The following is a 17790-nucleotide window of genomic DNA, read 5'->3' as shown; positions in this document are numbered from 1 at the left end:
TGAACACAGTTCTTGACGCTGCACCTTCAATTCAAACACCTCTACTCATCTGCAAGTATTTCCACTGAGAATTTGATTTCTTTCCCACCCCTTTTAAATATTTTCTGATGACTTCACCTTCTTCCTTGGCCTCAGTAAAAAAAACTTCTGATTCTGTGGTGTTTCCTAAACTCATACAATCAACATTGATATTCAACAATTAAATGCTCTAACTGTATTGCAAATCTCTCTGTTCCAGCAATGTGTTATCTCTGTAACAGTCACATATTAAGCAAAAACATCTGCAAAACACTTTCATATAAAGCGGGCACTGTAAAACACATTCAGTTTCATTCACTTGCTGTTCAGCTCAGCCTTTAGGAGCAGCAAGTTTTATCACTGTTACTTATTGATCTGTAACTAGCTGAAAATATCATTCTGTACGAGTGTGTCAGGCTGTTCTTTGACCAGTTTGCAAGGCAGCTTCCCCAATATTGGGGTACATTCCCAGATGTTAGGCGAGGAAATCTTTACAGGGTCAACTGATCAGTGCACACCTTTGACATGCCTCTAATAGGTCACTGCCAGGTGGTGCATCCAGTTTTTTTGTATTTATCACTGCAGTTTAGCGCAGCAGCTGGACAGCTGGTTCATGAGGCAGAACAATGCCAACAGTGAGGGTTCAATTCCTGTACCGGCTGAGATTATCCACGAAGGAGGGTAACAACAGGAATCGGTGGATCCGCAGGAGTCTGTGAATTCCATAAAGTTCTGATTACTGCAAAACGAGACTGTGAAACTTTCTGTATTAACACAGAGTCTCTACAGTACAGGAAGCCGTTCGGCCCATCGTGTCAGTACCGACCACATCAAGTCCCACCCAAGCTCCATTCCCATAATCCCCCTGACACTAGTCAATTTAGCATGCCCAATCAACCTAACCTACACATCTTTGGACTGTGGGAGGAAACCGGAGCACCTGAAGGAGACCTATGCAGACACGGGGAGAATATGCAAATTCTGCACAACGGCCTGAAGCCAGAATTGAACCCAGGTCCCTGGCGCTGAGAGGCAGCAGTGCTAACAACAGTGCCAACATGCTGTGCAAATGTCCTCCCAAACTCAGAAACTGAGCCATTCACCCCAGATGTTGGAAAAAAACGCTCCAATTACAAGTCTCGATTTCAGTCATTCCAGAACACACTGGATTTTGTGCCACAAACTTGATATTTCCTATATCAACATGACAGCTCACTGACTATCACTGTTTGCTGTGCAGATACATGGATTTGGGCCGGTGTCTGCAGGAGTTTGCACGTTCTCCCCGTGATTGCGTGGGTTTTCCCCGGGTGCTCCGGTTTCCTCCCACATCCCAAAAAACGTGCTCTTAGGCTGATTGGTGTAACAAATTGTCCCTAAATTAGCCTTCCCTCAATCTTTCCCAATAGGGGTAGACAACAGTCATGGGTAGAGGAGGGCACTCAATGTTAAAATGGCGGTGCGGGCTTGTTGGGCCAAAACGCCTGTTTCCCATGCTGTGTTGTTCTTTGTTCTTTATATTTTGACATGAACAAAGGACAAAGTAAGTCAACATCAGAAAGCCAATGGTGCTCAGCCAATGAGACGTGGCCAGAACCTTCACTGGCTACAATTTCACGTTACCTCTAATGACTTCATTTTCTTCAACAGCAGTTTGTGTTCTGAATTCTGGACTTTCTCTTTGAAAAATTCAGCGAAAGTCTTTTTTAAAACAAGCTTCATCTTGTACTTTTTAGCCATCCTAGAAGCACAAACAGCAAAGATATAGTTTGCCAAATTACACTGAACTCCATACTAGAAGAAATTATACCAGAAAGGGGCTAGGCAATTGGCTGAGAGGGCAAAAGGCAGTGAAAGGTTTTTCTATTTCCACAATGAATTAAATTGTTACAGTTCAATTATCTCACAAATACATTTACTAACGCATTAAAATGTCCACTTTGATGTTTATTGCAATAAATGGATGATTAGCGGATAGTCAGATGTTCTTTGCTAGGGTGGAAAAGTCAAGTACTAGGGGACAGGTTTAAGGTGCATGGGGAACAGTTTAGAGGAGATGTGCGAGGCAAATATTTTTGTACAGGGGTGGTGAATGTCTGGAATGCGCTGCCTGGGGAGGTGATGGGAAACATTGGTACAAAACAAAAATTCTGTTAATTGTAAATATAACATTTGTATTAATAGTTTGGTTGGATTTTGATACTACCTGGTTGGGAAAGAGTTTTGATCATGGTATGTGGTCCATTTCATTATATGCTCCAGGATCAAGAGGAATGTGGACAGAGAAAGAATGGCTACAACAATGATTTAACAACAGTAATGGCGATAGTGGGTTTAAAGTGGCTATTCTGGCTGATAGCTAAGCACGCTAGGAATTTTCGATCAATTTACAGATTAAAACCAGATGCAGGTCGTAAAGAGCTTCCGATCTAGGAGCTATGATCTAAAGCTTCCTGTCAGGACCCATAGCCTTTGCAGTATCCAGTGCCTTCAGCCGGTTCTTGACGGAGTGAATCAAATTTGCTGAAGGTGACATCTGAGATACTGAGGGCCTCCAGGGGAGGCTGAGCTGGATCATCCACTCATCATTTCTGGCTGATGATTATTACAAATTTTTCAGCCTTATATTTTGCACTGATATGCCGGGCTCCTCCATCATTGACTATGGGGATATGCATGGAGCCCTGCTCTTCCAGTGAGCTGTTTAATTGTCCACCACCATTCATGGCTGGCTGTGGCAGGTCGTATTTTAACAATTAAGACAACGCAGTTGTCTAAAATTCAGGCTTAATTTTTTTTTGAGATGCTGATTTTGAACACTGGACACCTTCTTCCTCCTTGCACCAATTGATCCTAAAGTTCCAAAGCAAAAAGTCAAGCAAAGCAGCCTTGGAAGTCTGGGGTCACTAATTCTGAATCAGAGCTACTGGCTCAACAGATAACTTACTCTTCAAACAGTGGAAAATAAACAAGGAATTCAGGGACATTAACTACTCCTTCCAAGTTAAAGTCATATTGGCAGCCAAAGAGTGGGTATTCACCCTTCTTCTGAAATGTTACGCTGTACAATTTATTTCCAAACGAGTTGGTTTCTGACGCTTCCAGGCGTTTTCTGAAGAGGACAGAGAGAGAAACTGAAGTGAGGCCAATGTCACTTAAAAGCAGCATCATGAGCAACAGTCATAAAAATGCCCAGATCCTGTTAAAATACACAAAAACCTAGATGATGACACAATTTGCATTGTACTCAGAGACAAGGCCAGCTATCTTACAAAATTCAAGATAGGAAAGTAGCTAACAGAATAGCAAAGGATCAAGAGGCATGGTTAGAAATTTGAAACACATGTTAGTGGGAGAACAGCTAAATTGTGAGAGGTCAAGTGGATAAACACTTGGGAAAGTATAATTTGTGAAAGAAGAGTCAAAATGGATTAAGGCAAGGCTTCTAATTTTAAAGATACCACCAATATAAACAAACATATAGCACTTCAGAAACAAACACAAGGGCTCAGAATTAAGAGAGTTTCACAGAATTGAGAGTTTAGTGTTTCACAGAAGAAAGACTGAAGGATAGGAAAACAAGGATAAAACATAAAATACAACATTGGCGAAGATTACAGAACAGGCCCCATTGGGGGTATGTCTTGCTAACCCAGCTACCTCCAAAACACAGCATCAACTTGGATGGCATTTCTGATTTCTCAGTGGCCTCAAAATAAGGGGGAGCAGATTTAGGTCTGAGTTGAGCAGGAACTTCTTCACACAAAGGGTTGTGAATCTTTGGAATTCCCTGCCCAGTGAAGCAGTTGAGGCTACCTCATTGAATGTTTTTAAGGCAAGGATATATAAATTTTTGATCAGTAAAGGAATTAAGGGTTATGGTCAGCAGGTGAATAAGTGGAGCTGAATCCACAAAAAGATTAGCCCTTCAGTCTCCTTATTTAAGAAAGGATACACTTAGCTTAGAGGGAGTGCAACAAAGATTCAATAGACCCATTCCTCAGATGAACAGACCTTATTGAATGGCAGAGGCGGCTTGAGGGGCCAGATGGTCTACTCCTGCTTTTAGTTCTTGTGTTACGTTCTTATTTCAAATAAGACCTCAAAACAGGTGGTTATAAAAATATGAACTAGGGCTAATAATAAGCAAAGTTCAGTTAGATCATTATTCTGCAAATATCCTTTCCACCCATTTGCCAAGTGCTCAAGTCTCAGTTATTCCCAATCTCTATCAATGTGGGGGATTGAGGGCAATGTATTCAAGTTTGCTGAGGATAAAAAGTTAGGTTGGGAACTAAGCTATAAGCAAAGAGGAATATTAATAGATAGCTTCATGGGCAAGAACATGGCAAATGGAAGTCAAAAAAAGTAAAATATTTTTTAAGAAAGTGATAGACTGGTAAGCAACAGTACCGAGGTATCCTTGTAGGATTCTTAAAGTTACAGTAAGCAAATGGTACGTTAGCTTTTATTACAAAAGAATGGGGAGTAAAAATTGCAATATCTTAGGGCTTTGGTGAAACTGCACCTGGAGTACTGTTAGTTTTGGTCTCTTTATCTAAGGAAGGGTACACTTAGCTTAGAGGAAGTGCAACAAAGGTTCACTAGACTGATTCCTCAGATGAATAAATTGTCCTATTAGGACAGACAGTAGATGAGGGATATATTTCCTGAAGTTTAGAAGAATGAGAGGTGAGCTAATTGAAACATATGAAATTAAGTGGTCAGGCAGGGTAGATACTGCAGGGGCATTTCCCCTGGTTCAGGATTCTAGAACTAGGGGGTCACAGCTTCAGAATTTGGGGTTGGCCATTCTGGACTGAAGAGGTTTCTCCACTCTTCCACCTGGAACAGAAGTAGACCAATCAGCCCACCGAGCCTGCTGTTATTTAATATGATTTTCACAGTAACTTCACTGCAGTGTGAAGTTAGCCTAGCTGTGACAAATAAATAAACATCTGATCATGGCCAATTGGACACTTTATACCCACGATTCCCATAATCCTTTTCGTTATTGTCAATCAGAAATCTATCAATCCCTGCTTTAACCATATACAATGACTGAACTTCCACCGCTTTCTGGGGTAGAGAATTTCAAAGAACCACAACCCTCAGTACAAAAGCGTTTCTCCTCATCTCGATCCCATGTGACAACCTCCTTATTTGAAATTGTGCCCCCTCATTCTAGCTTCCCCAATCAATGGAAACATCTGACCCACATCTATCCTGCTACTATTCAAGTATTTTGTAGGTTTCAATGAGATCACCTCTCATTCTTCGATCACCTAATCTAAGGATAGTATGACCAGCGGAAGATGCAGGGGTGTTTAACAAAAAGACGATTTCAATGAGGAACACAGAGTTAGCTGAGCATGTTTTGTCAGTAACTTCAAGGCGATATATGGTTATGAAATAAATTTTCAAAACAACACAGGTCCCTACAGCAAAATATTCAAATACCAAGTTAAATGTCAGCAAGAAAGGAAACAAGGTATAACATCACCAACCCCCAATGAGTTACCAAGAAAGGCCCTTGAGGCAGAATGTATATGTTGGACACAACTGAATGCATTTCTGGAAGTTTTGGTCGAATTTAGGGTTTTGTCATTCAGTGTTCCTGCCAGTTATTTCCTCCCACGCCCATGTTGCAACGTGGCAATGATGAAGTCGTCATCTCCCAAATAAATTCAGACTCACACAAGTTCAAAAGCATTTGGTGTCGTGCCAATGAAGTACCCTCCAGGGCGCAAACGATCACAGGCATTCTTCAGCATCGTGTCTGCCTGTTGCAACGTCTCAAAGGAATAGTGGTAGACAAACTGACAGCTACAGATATCAAAAACTATGTTAGGATGCTCATATTTCTCAGTCAGTAAATCCTGAAAATGAAAGTAAAGGTATTGCATTAATTACACACCAAGGTTAAAACCAAAACCAAACATTTTAAGAACACACATTAAAAATAAAAATATATAGCTCTTAAACACTTATCTCTCTTACTTTCCACTGAATGCCTTTCTAATTGCGTCATACATCACTGTGATCAGTTATTTTTGTTTAGCAAAAAGCTGATTTATTTTTACCACTTTAGCTACAATTGTGATGACAAGGGGTAAGTTTCCAAATTTTTTTTAAATGGGCAACAGTGTCAAAGGATGCCAAGGGCTGACAGAGGGTGCAGAGGAGATTTCCACATCAAACATGGACGGATAGGTTGGAGAAACTCAGATCGCTCTTCAAGTAGCAGAGAAGCTTATGGGTAGATTTATTACAGGCTTTGAAAGTCATGATGGTTTTTGGTGCAGTAAGCAAGGAGAGACTGCTTCCAATAGCAAAAGAATCAGTAAGTAGAGGACAGAGAAGAGGGAGGTTTAAGAAAATTGGCAAAAAGGGCACGACACGACAAGGAGAAAAAAGCCTATGCAGCAAGTTGCAATCATCTGGAATGCAGGAAAAAGTGAGGGAAGTAGATTCAATAACAACCTTCAAAAGGAAACTAGGTAAATAGTGGAAGGAGATTAAAGATGCAGGACAATGGAACTAATTTGGATTGCTTTTTCAGAGCTGGTACAGGCATTATGGGCCAAATAGCCTCCTCCTGTGCTATTTTGTTCTATGGTTCTAACTATTGTTGATACCAAACCCTCTCAATGACAAGTGGGGATGGGCAATAAGTGCGGGTCTAGCCAGCAACATCCTTGTCCCATGAAAGAATTTTTTTAATTTAAATTTTTTATTTCAGATTTTGTTACAGTCACTTCATACTTAGGGATTCCACCTAATTAGTTAGCATACACATCACCCACATCCATTCTCCCTCAATCTCCAGATCAGACAGAATGCAATGCTGTGGCTAACTAACTCTACTTCCTTGGATGAAAGCTAAATGATTTTGGTGACAGCTTATACATCTTTAAGTAAATGTTTAACAGCTCAGTAAATAGTTATGAAAAAGAATTGAGGTGGCGACCAATTTCTGTACTGCAGAGGATTGTGGAACTATTGAAGTCTACAGCATCCAAGCAGACCATTCAGTTCATTACCTTTATACTAGTTCTTTGCAAGAATAGTCCAAAACTAACCCCCTTTTTCCCACCCTACATCTTTCTCCAGTCATTACTAAGCAGCAAAAAGTCCAAATTACTGACGTCTGTGCACAGCTTACTGCATTCAGTTTAAAGTTGCTAAAGACAAATTATCTGCTAATACAATTCTCAAATACCAATTTCTAAGTTCCTAATTGTTGGATAAAATAAAAGAAACGCAAACTTTTTAAATTGGGAGATTTTTGTAAAAGTACAGGCATTTATAAACAAAAAGGTTGTCACCAGTAGTCTGATTAGAGAGTTAGAGTCATACAGCACAGCAGGCCCTTCAGCCAGCCATCAAATACCAATCTATGCTAATCCCATTTACCAGCACTTGGATCAACACCTACTATGTCTGGTGATTTAAATACTTATTGTGATGCTTCTTAAATACTGAGAGGCTCCACCACACTCAGGCAGCATACTCCATATTTCCACCCCCCTCAGGTGATTTTCATCTCCACAGATTCCCTCAAACTGCTTACACCTCACCTTAAACCAATGCCCTCTGGTCTTAGATACCTCTGCCATGGGGAAAAAATAATGATCTACACTACCTGTGTCTCTCAGTTTTGTGCACCTCTATCAGATTCCCCCTCAGCCTCCTTTGCTGCAAAGAAAACAAACACAGCCTACCCAGTCTCTCCTCATAGCCAGAACTTTCCATTTGTGAATCTTGTATGAATCTCCTCTGCACCTTCTCCAATGCAATAAGTCCTTTGAATAATGTTGCAACTAGAACGGCACACAATATTCCATCTGTGATCGAACCAATTTTTTGTAAAGTTGTACCAAAATCTCTCTGTTCCAATATTCTATGCCCTGCCTAATAAAGATATGCATTCCGTATGCCTTCTTCACCACCTTATGTAGCCGTGCTGCCATCTTCAGGGATCTATGGACTTGTATACCAAGCTCCCTTTGTTCTGCAATACTCCCTGGGGAGCTATCATTCATTGTGTATATCCTACCCTTAGAGTTCCCAAAATACATCACCTCACATTTATCAGAATTAAATGCCATCGCTCTACCCAACTTACTAGCTGAGCAATATCAGTCTGTAGCCTAAGACTATCCTCTTCACTAACAACAATAGCACCAATTTTTGCGTCACTTGTAAACTTACTAACTATACATCCTACATTCACATCTGTTCATTAATGTACATAACAAACAGCAAGGGCCTGGCACCAATTGCTGTGATACAGCACTGGTCAGATTTCCAATCACAAAAATGACCCGCCACCCTTTGCCTCCTAACAAGCCAATGTTGGATCCACTTTGCCAAATTTGCCACAGACTCCATGGGCTCTAACTTTTGCACCAGCCTTCATGTGAGACCTTGTCAAAGGTCCCACTGAAGTCCATGTAAACCACATCAAGACTGCTACTCTCAATATATTTAGTTGCCTTTTCAAAAAAATTAAATTAGTCAGACAGGATCTCCCACCAACAAACCCATGCTGACTATCTCTAATCAATCCTTGCCTTTCCAAGTGTTGATTAATTCTGTCCTTCAGAATTATGAAGGAAAACATTTTCTAAACAAAATGTTTTCCTGAATTTACAAACATTATTGGATCATTACTGCTAAAATATGCTTCTAACTGTTGCAAAGTACCTACATTTATTCAGATTTTCATGTATTACAAAACAACAAAGAACAGGACAACACAGGGCCAGGCTCTTCGTCTCACCAAGTCTGTGCCGATCACATTATCCTATCTAGGCCAACCACCTGTATTCCTCCATTCCCCGTCTGCTCACGTGTCTATCCAGATAAGTCTTAAATGTGGCTAACATACCTGCCTCAACCACCTCACTTGGCAGTGCATTCCAGGCCCCCACCACCCTTTGTGCAAAGACTTCCCCGCACATCTCCACTGAACCCTGCTTTAAACTTGGGCCCCCTTGTAATTGTCATTTCTGCCCTGGAAAAAAGCTTCCAACTGTTCACCTTATCTACGACCCACATAATTTTATAAACTTCTATCAGGTCGCCCTCTCAGCCTCCGTCTTTCCAGGGAGAACAATCCCAGTTTATTCAATCTCTTCTCATAGCCAATACCCTCCATACCCGGCAACAACCTGGCAAACCTTTTCTGTCCTCCTTCCAAAGCCTCCACGTCCAAGTATTATGTGGATTATAGAACTGTATTGCTTCCTAAATCTGAAGGATTTTACCTTGGTGCAGTCTGCTCTTATAAACTCCGCAGCAAAAAGATGTTCGTTAGAGTAACATCTGCTTTTCATGTCACCATACCGCTGAATGCACTGTTCCACAGAAACATCAGCAATGTCTGTTAGAGGAGAAAAATAACTTAAGCAATTATCCTCGTGAATTTTTAAAAAAACAAACTTTGTGCTTCATCATCATTTACTTCCTCTCCCAATTCCTAAGTAAATTTTACGAGATGCTGTCTCTGGAACAGATAGACAATGCCCAAATCAGCCTGAAATGGCAAGGGGCAGATCCTGAACCTAATTTAAGACAGGAAAGGCAATCAGGGAACACTTAACACAAAAAAAGTCACCTTTCCAAGAAACTCAAGAAGCTCCACACCATCCAAGACATCCTGTTTGATTGGCACTCCATCCATCATCTTAAACATTGACTCCATCCACCATAACACTATGTCCCCCCTGCACCATTAGTTATCAGTGGTTAGCTCTGCTAACAGTACAAGGGACCCGGGTTCGAATCCTGGTTTGGGTCACTGTTGTGTGGAGTCTGCAGGTTCTCCCCGTGTCTGCGAGGGTTTCCTCCGGGTGCTGCAGTTTTCTCCCATCATCCAAAAGACATGCTGGTTAGGTGCACTGGCCGTACTAAATTCTCCCTCAGTGTACCCGAACAGGTGCTGGAGTGTGGTGCCTCAGGGATTTTCACTGTAACTTCACCATAGTGTGAAGGCTACTTGTGACACTAATAAATAAACTTTAAGCATTGTGTACCATCTACAAGATGCACTGCTAGTGCTTCTTCAACAGCACACCCCAAACATTCAACTTTTGCCAACTAGGTAGATATAGGTGGTAGGTGGATTGGAACACTACCCCCTGCAAGTTCTCCTTCATGTCAGACACCATCCTGACTTGGAAATATTGGATCAGGATCAAGAAACTCTTTCCCTCACAGTATCTAGAGTGGTTCACCGCCAGGTTCTCAGGAACAACTAATAATGGACAATAACTGCTGGCCTTGGCAACACCTATAATCCCAGGAATGAATAAGGTAAAATACTACGAAAATCTTATTTAACAATTTAAACAGTAAAACAGATTCCTTTGTGATCAAAAAAAAAACACAAGCTTCATTTCACAAAGAAGTTAATACATAGAGAGATTACGTGATCACAATTAATCTCATTGGAAAAGAACTGACCTAAAAGGACCTAAAAACAAAAGAAACAGAACGAAATCAGAAAACTATTCTTCGGTAGCTAAATAAATTGTGGCACAGTGGTTAATGCTGCTGGCTCACAGCGCCAGAAACTGAGGTTCAATTCCAGCCTCGGGTCACTGTGTGGAATTTGCACATTCTCCCCGTATCTGCGCAGGTTTCCTCCAGGTGCTCCAGTTTCCTCCCATGCTCCAAAGATGTGTGGGTTAGGTTGAATGGCCATGCTAAATTAACCCTTAGTATCAGGGGGTTAGTAGGATAAATAAGTAGAGCTATGGGGATAAGGCCTGGGTGGGATTGTGATCAGTGCAGACTCGATGGGTCAAAAGGCCTCCTTTTGCGCTGTAGTGATTCTATGACTAACTGCTAAACAGTTCTCACCATTTAAAGCTTAAGAGCTAATAATTCAGTTTAAAACAAACAGCAAAAACATGTTTTGGGATTTCATTCCAAATTTTACTTTTTTAAAAAACTAGAATTTGAACGTTATCTGATTTGTAAAATTAAGTTATATCTTAATTACATTTATCGATTCAAAGGATCAACTCAAAGATAAAATCAAAGCACCTAATACAAATATTTTATAAACTACCTCATTACGGCACTATTTCCAAAACAAATCAACCTTCTCTCGTCTCTCTTGCAATTTACTTACCAACGCAAACCAGTTTGTTAATCTGTCCTTTTTTCCACTTCAGTAAATCGCCACCTTTTCCACACCCTAGGTCCAAGACAGAGATGTTGTGCCTGTTCGTCTGCTTCACCTTTTCAAGATATTCTCCTGCAACAAAAAATAAATTTATCCCAAAAGTTCCTTGAACCTCAGAGTCTGCCCTTTATGAACTTTAACCAAGTTTTTACCTGAAGGTCAGTGTGGTCTGTAGAGAGCCATAAAATGAAAGCAGAAATTGTTAGAACTGCACAGCTAGAGATCAAGGTTACTTTGCAATCCCTTTCAGATGAACAGTTATATCCAAATTGTGAACCTATGTTTCTCTTTTGGATGCTTGCCTTCCGACTGCATGTTTTAGTTTTAGATTTCTTGTCTTTCGACAATGTAAAGTGACCTCCTTGATGACAACTTTACAAGAATATAATAGAATAGCCTAGCTATTTTAGATGAAGATGTGGATATGCCGGCATTGGACTGGGGTAAACACAGTAAAAAGTCTGACAACACCAGGTTTAAGTCCAACCGATTTATTTGGACTCAAGCTTTCGGGGTTTGTCCCTTCGTCAGGTGAACGGATTTTCCATTCACCTGACAAAGGGACAAACCCCGAAAGCTTGTGAGTTTACTATCAAATAAATCGGTTGGACTTAAACCTGGTGTTGTCAGACATTTTAGATTAATACAGACCACTTAAAGTGTAGTATTTGTACTTCAATGATTAAGTTTTGTAACCCAACCACTCTCCCTCCAATGCCATCATTATGTCCAGAATATTAAACCCTATTCCCAAAGAACACAAGATTGTGGAAAAGATATGGAGTTGATATACAGCAACGATGGCCTGGGATATCTATGTTCAGGCAATGGAAGAAAATTGATTAATCTTCATTCCCGTGATTTAAGCCATCTTCTGAACCTTGCCAGGTTACCACTGAGATATGCACATAAAATTGAACTTCTGCCAATTCTAGAGATTCAACTTAAGTTTATCTATTTGTGTCACAAGTAGGCTTGCATTAACACTGCAATGAAGTTACTGTGAAAATCCCCCAACTGCCGCATTCCAGCACCTGTTCGGATACACTGAGGGAGAATTTAGCATGGCCAAAGCACCTAAACAGCACATCTGTCGAACTGTAGGGTGATAAAATACAAATATGATAGCATCAGTTGAAACACAGATTTGGCAGTCTATTCTATCATATTCAGCCCAAATTTTAAATTGCTCTACGTCAACTGAAATTTGAAACCCTCTAGGTGGACGCCAATGATCCCACAGCACTGTTTTGAAAACTGCCAGGGGATCCCCCTGGTGTCCTGGCCAATATTCATCCCTCAACCAACAACTGAAAACAAATTATCTAGCTGCCATTGCCTTTTGAGAGAACTTGCTCTGAGCAAATTGGCTGCCACTTTTCTTACATTACCATGCTACATCGGTTGTAATTGGATTGTGGCCATTGAGTCTAAATCAGATTGTTACATACGTACCAATAAGGACACTCTTGATCCAGTTGTTGAAGTTGCGCAAGTAAAAGATGGGACTCTGATTACGAACTGCCAAACCACATTCCTGAAGCTCGTTGTAGTGTGCAGCCACTTTACTGCAGTGTCCTTCATCTATTTTCTGATTCAAAAAAAATAGAAAAGCTTTTAAAATTATGACAAAAATTTCCTTTGCATAACTTAGATCTTAATTTGAAAAAAAATTTGATGACATGGGCAAAGAAATTAAACAGCAAATGGAGAACAGAAAACATTTTTGCCATGAATCCATTGGTTTCCTACCAATAGATTGACAGAATTTTCTTTGCAAAAGTAACCATTCAACCAACGTTCTCATCAGTGTAAGACTGACGTGCGACAATTAGGACTTACAAAAGAGTTAAATTTCAATTAGTGTTTACCGTCAAAATGCAAGTAGATTTGAACTGATTGTTATTGTCACTTGTACTAACATAGCGAAAAGTATTGTTTCTTGCGCACTATACAGACAAAGCATACCATGTATCGAGAAGGAAACAACAGAGTGCAGAATGTAGTGTTATAGTCACAGCTAGGGTGCAGAGAAAGGTCAACTTAATGCAAGGTAAGTCCATTCAAGAGTCTGACAGCAGCAGGGAAGAAGCTGTTCATCAGTCGGTTGGTACGTAACCTCAGACTTTTGTATCTTTTTCCCGAAAGGAGGTGGAAGAGAGAATGTCGGGAGTGCGTCAAGTTCTTAATTATGCTGACTGCTTTGCCAAGGCAGCGGGAAGTGTAGACAGAGTCAACGGATAGGAGGCTGGTTTGTGTGATGGATTGGGCTACATTCACGATCTTTTGTTGTTCCTTGTGGCCTTGGGCAGAGCAGAAGCCATACCAAGCTGTGAGACAACCAGAAAGAATGCTTTCTATGGTGCATCTGTAAAAAGTTTTGCCTGCCTGGTGTTTTCACAATCCAGGAAGCACACACTATTGCTTAGGTGTTAAGTTGTTGAGTCCCTGGAACATTAGTCCAGCAGTATACCATCAAACCTCTATTAATCACTCTAGCTAGGCATCTTCTTCATTTTCCTACAATTTCTGCTAGCTCAGATTTGATGGTTTCCAAAGCCAAATAAGTCTCTGACACTTTGTCAAAAATCAAAAGGGAAAGAGACAAGAGTGGGGAACGTCACCCTTCAGCGTCAACAGCTATCTTCAGGAAATGAAGCAGAAAGAAAGAGAAAGCAGCCAAATAACCAAAAGTGTATGTTCAAGTGAAAAACACAAACTGACGAGCACAAAAGTTATACAGATGTATTTTAAAACAGTTGGCTGTTTCTAGACTTTGAAATCCAATTTTACTTGCCCTTAGTAGAGGGGTCAATAACCAAGGGGCATCAATTTAAGGTAAGGTGCAGGAGAATTAAAGGGGATTTGAGAAAAACCTTTTCCACCCAGAGGGTGGTGAGAATCTGTAACTCACTGCCTGAAAGGGTGGAAGAGGCAGGAACGCTCAAAACATTTAAGCGGCACAATGCATTACTGCCTCATAATGCCAGGGACCTGGGTTCAATTGCAGACTTAGGTAACTGTGTGGAGTTTGCATGTTCTCCCCATGTCTGCATGGGTTTCCTCCAGGTGCTCCAGTTTCCTCACACACTGAAAAATGTGCAGGTTAGGTTGTTTGGCTATGCTAAATTGCCTCTTAGTGTCAGTGAGATTTGAAGGGTAAATATGTGGAGTTACGGGGAAAGGGCCTGCATGGGGTTAATGTTAGTGCAAGCTCAATGGGCCGAATGGCCTAATCCTGAACTGTAGGGATTCAATGACTCTATGCATTTAGATGAGCATACAGGGTCTGGACCAAGCTCTGGAAAATGGAATTAGAATAGATAAGAGCTTGATGACCAAAAGACCTCTTTCTGTGCTGTAAAACTCAAAGACCATTATAAACAGAGGGAGCACTCATCCTTCTTCCCCTTTATAAACAGAGGGCACAATTACTATATTAACTTTTTACGAACAGAAACAGCAAACCCCCTACGCCCCCCTTGTACATCCATACCACCCCTTATATATATGGGGGACGCAAACACCCCTACTGCCCCTTATATACGGGGGCGAGGGGGCGCAAACAGCCCTACAGCCCCTTATATACAGGTGGGGGGGGGTCCAACCACCACCCCTCCCCTTTATAAGCACAGGGTGCAAACCTCCCCCCCCACTCCTCCCCTTTGTACGCACAGGGTGCAAACCTCCCCCCCTTTGTACGCAAAGGGTGCAAAACTCCCCCCCCCTCCCCCCCTTTGTACGCAAAGAGTGCAAACCTCCCCCCCCCTCCCCCCCTTTGTACGCAAAGGGTGCAAACCTCCCCCCCCTCCCCCCCTTTGTACGCAAAGGGTGCAAACCTCCCCCCCCCCCTTTGTACGCAAAGGGTGCAAACCTCCCCCCCTCCCCCCCTTTGTACGCAAAGGGTGCAAACCTCCCCCCCTCCCCCCCTTTGTACGCAAAGGGTGCAAACCTCCCCCCCTCCCCCCCTTTGTACGCAAAGGGTGCAAACCTCCCCCCCTCCCCCCCTTTGTACGCAAAGGGTGCAAACCTCCCCCCCTTTGTACGCAAAGGGTGCAAACCTCCCCCCCCCTCCCCTCCCCTCCCCCCCTTTGTACGCAAAGGGTGCAAACCTCCCCCCCCTTCCCCCCTTTGTACGCAAAGGGTGCAAACCTCCCCCCCCTCCCCCCCTTTGTACGCAAAGGGTGCAAACCTCCCCCCCCTCCCCCCCTTTGTACGCAAAGGGTGCAAACCTCCCCCCCCTCCCCTCCCCTCCCCCCCTTTGTACGCAAAGGGTGCAAACCTCCCCCCCCCTCCCCCCCTTTGTACGCAAAGGGTGCAAACCTCCCCCCCCCTCCCCCCCTTTGTACGCAAAGGGTGCAAACCTCCCCCCCTCCCTTTGTACACACAGGGTGCAAACCCCCTCCTCCCCTTTATGAGCACAGGGTGCTGTCCATTCAGAGGGCTCCGTGCGCGCTGATAATCATTCCCCCGGCCCCTACCTGGAATTTTCCTCCTCTCCCCTCCGCCTCCTCTTCCCCCTCCTCCTGCCGCTTCCGCTTCTCGGGCTGCCTGCCGGGGCCGCTCTGCCCCGGGGACGGGCTCTCCTGCTGGGCCGAGCTGCTCATCTTCCCGCTTGTTGCATCCACGGGAAAGGGGGAGGAGGGAACAGCCTGGACGAGGCTCGGCGCCACTACTTCCGGCTGGCGGTTGACCTCTGACCCACTCCACCACCATTCCCCATTCCCCTTCCGGTTCATCCCCATGGCTGCGGTTACCATGGGAACTGCTTCCCTCTCCATCTGCAGCAGGAGACCGGTACAACAAGCAAGGCTCTGCATTTGTATAGCACCTTTCACAGCCACAGGTCATCCCAAATCAATTCACAGGCTATGAAACAGCTTCTTCTTCTCCAAAATAATCTGATCCCCGTCGTCATGTGAAAAAACACACCAACCACCAACCCCCCCCCGCCCGTCCACAACACAGCAAGATCCATACTGCAGGGTTTCTATGAAAATAGAAATTAAGAAACAAACACTTCTATGAAAAGATCCCACAAGCAAGCGCGTTCGATCAAGGAAGATCCACAGGGAGAAAAGTGTGATGGCCTCAATATGTTTTAAAAGAGCTCAGAGTGGGTGCGTGGATTCTTTTAAAAGCAAAATTTGATTTGATTTGATTTATTATTGTCATATGTATCAGCATACATGAAAACTATTGTATCTTGCGTGCTATACAGACAAAGCATACCGTTCATAGAGAAGGAAAAGAGTGAGTGCAGAATGTAATGTTACAGTCATAGCTAGGGTGTAAAGAAAGATCAACTTAATGAAGGTAAGTCCATTCAAAAGTCTGACAGCAGCAGGGAAGAAGCTGTTCTTGAGTACTTGCCATCAGACTTTTGCATCTTTTTCCCGATGGAAGAAGGCGAAAGAGAGTCATAATGAATTTGCCAAATTTCCTTAGTTTTCTGAGAAAGTAACGGTGTTGGTGGGCTTTCATAACTATAGCATCGATGTGGAGACCTGGACAGGTTGTTAGTGATCTGGTCATCTAAAAACATGAAGCTGTTGACCATTTCTACTTCATCGCCATTGATGTAGAGAGGGGCATGTCATCAACTACACTTCCTGAAGTCAATGACCATCTGCTTTGTTTTATTGACATTGAGGGAGAGATTATTGTTGTCGTGCCAATTCACCAGATTCTCTATCTCATTTCTGTACTCTGTCTCATCATTGTTTGAGATTCAACCCACTACAGTGGTGTCATCAGCAAACTTGAAAATCAAGTTGGAGAGGAATTTGGCCACACATTCATAGGTGTACAAGAAGTATAATAAGGCTGAGGACACAGCCTTGTGGGCCACATGTTTAGGATGATCATGGAGGAGGTGTTGTTGCCTAATGTTACTAATTAACTGCAGTCTGAAGGTTAGGAAGTTTAGGATCCAGACGCAGAGAGAGGAGCTGAGCCCCAGGCTACATAGTTTGGAGATGAGTTTCGTGAGAAAAGTGGTATTGAAGATCAGCCATGATCATAATAAATGGCACAGCAGGCTCAAATGGCCTAATTCTGCTTCTATTTTCTAAGCTTCTATGTTACTACAGATGTGATAATGTCAATGTGACGTAATACTAATGTGTCAGCGTGGACTTGATGGGCCGAAGGGCCTCTTCTGAACTGTATGATTCTATGCTGGAATGTCAAAGAAAAGTAGAAAATGCTGGAAAAACTCATCCAGTTTGACAGTATCTGTGGAGGGAGAATAGAGTCGATGTTTCGAGTCTGGATGACGCTTCACCAGAGCAGATTTTTTTTGTTGTGATGCGCAACCTGATGACTGAAAATTGGCACGTTCAATGGCAACCTTTCAGAGGTAATTGCATAAATACCGCGAAAGATTGAAGAATAAAGTTGCTGGGTTACTGTGCAAGTGGAAGAGGGTGGACTGATTGGATCTCACTTTTATAAAGCAAGCACAAACACAATGGGCTGAATGGCCTCCCTGCCATATCAATCTGTGATTATTTTAATAATTTGGGGAATAAATCCACTGGAGGGGGAGCATTTGTCTCACACAGAGAAAAGTG

At 42.5% G+C, this 17790-nt stretch overlaps 1 protein-coding gene across 1 annotated transcript in view; it reads right to left on the bottom strand.

The window, feature by feature from the left end:
- rnmt (RNA (guanine-7-) methyltransferase) overlaps positions 1 to 15892 on the bottom strand; it is a 32207-nt gene extending 16315 nt beyond the window's left edge. The window contains exons 1-7 of the mRNA XM_080194704.1: positions 15697 to 15892; positions 12671 to 12806; positions 11162 to 11287; positions 9291 to 9406; positions 5716 to 5897; positions 2966 to 3130; positions 1642 to 1759 (exon numbers count right to left, since the gene is read on the bottom strand). Coding sequence (XP_080050830.1) covers positions 1642 to 1759; positions 2966 to 3130; positions 5716 to 5897; positions 9291 to 9406; positions 11162 to 11287; positions 12671 to 12806; positions 15697 to 15822 — 969 coding nt within the window. The 5' untranslated portion in view covers positions 15823 to 15892. The remainder of the gene's footprint in view (positions 1 to 1641; positions 1760 to 2965; positions 3131 to 5715; positions 5898 to 9290; positions 9407 to 11161; positions 11288 to 12670; positions 12807 to 15696) is intronic.
- Positions 15893 to 17790: the final 1898 nt, after the last annotated feature.

This window comes from Carcharhinus amblyrhynchos, chromosome 8, assembly GCF_965287045.1.
Source record: "Carcharhinus amblyrhynchos chromosome 8, sCarAmb.v2.hapA, whole genome shotgun sequence".
In the NCBI taxonomy this organism is placed as follows: Eukaryota; Metazoa; Chordata; class Chondrichthyes; order Carcharhiniformes; family Carcharhinidae; genus Carcharhinus; species Carcharhinus amblyrhynchos.
Note: the sequence above shows the minus strand (reverse complement) of the source record. Positions and strands in the feature narration are given on the sequence as shown.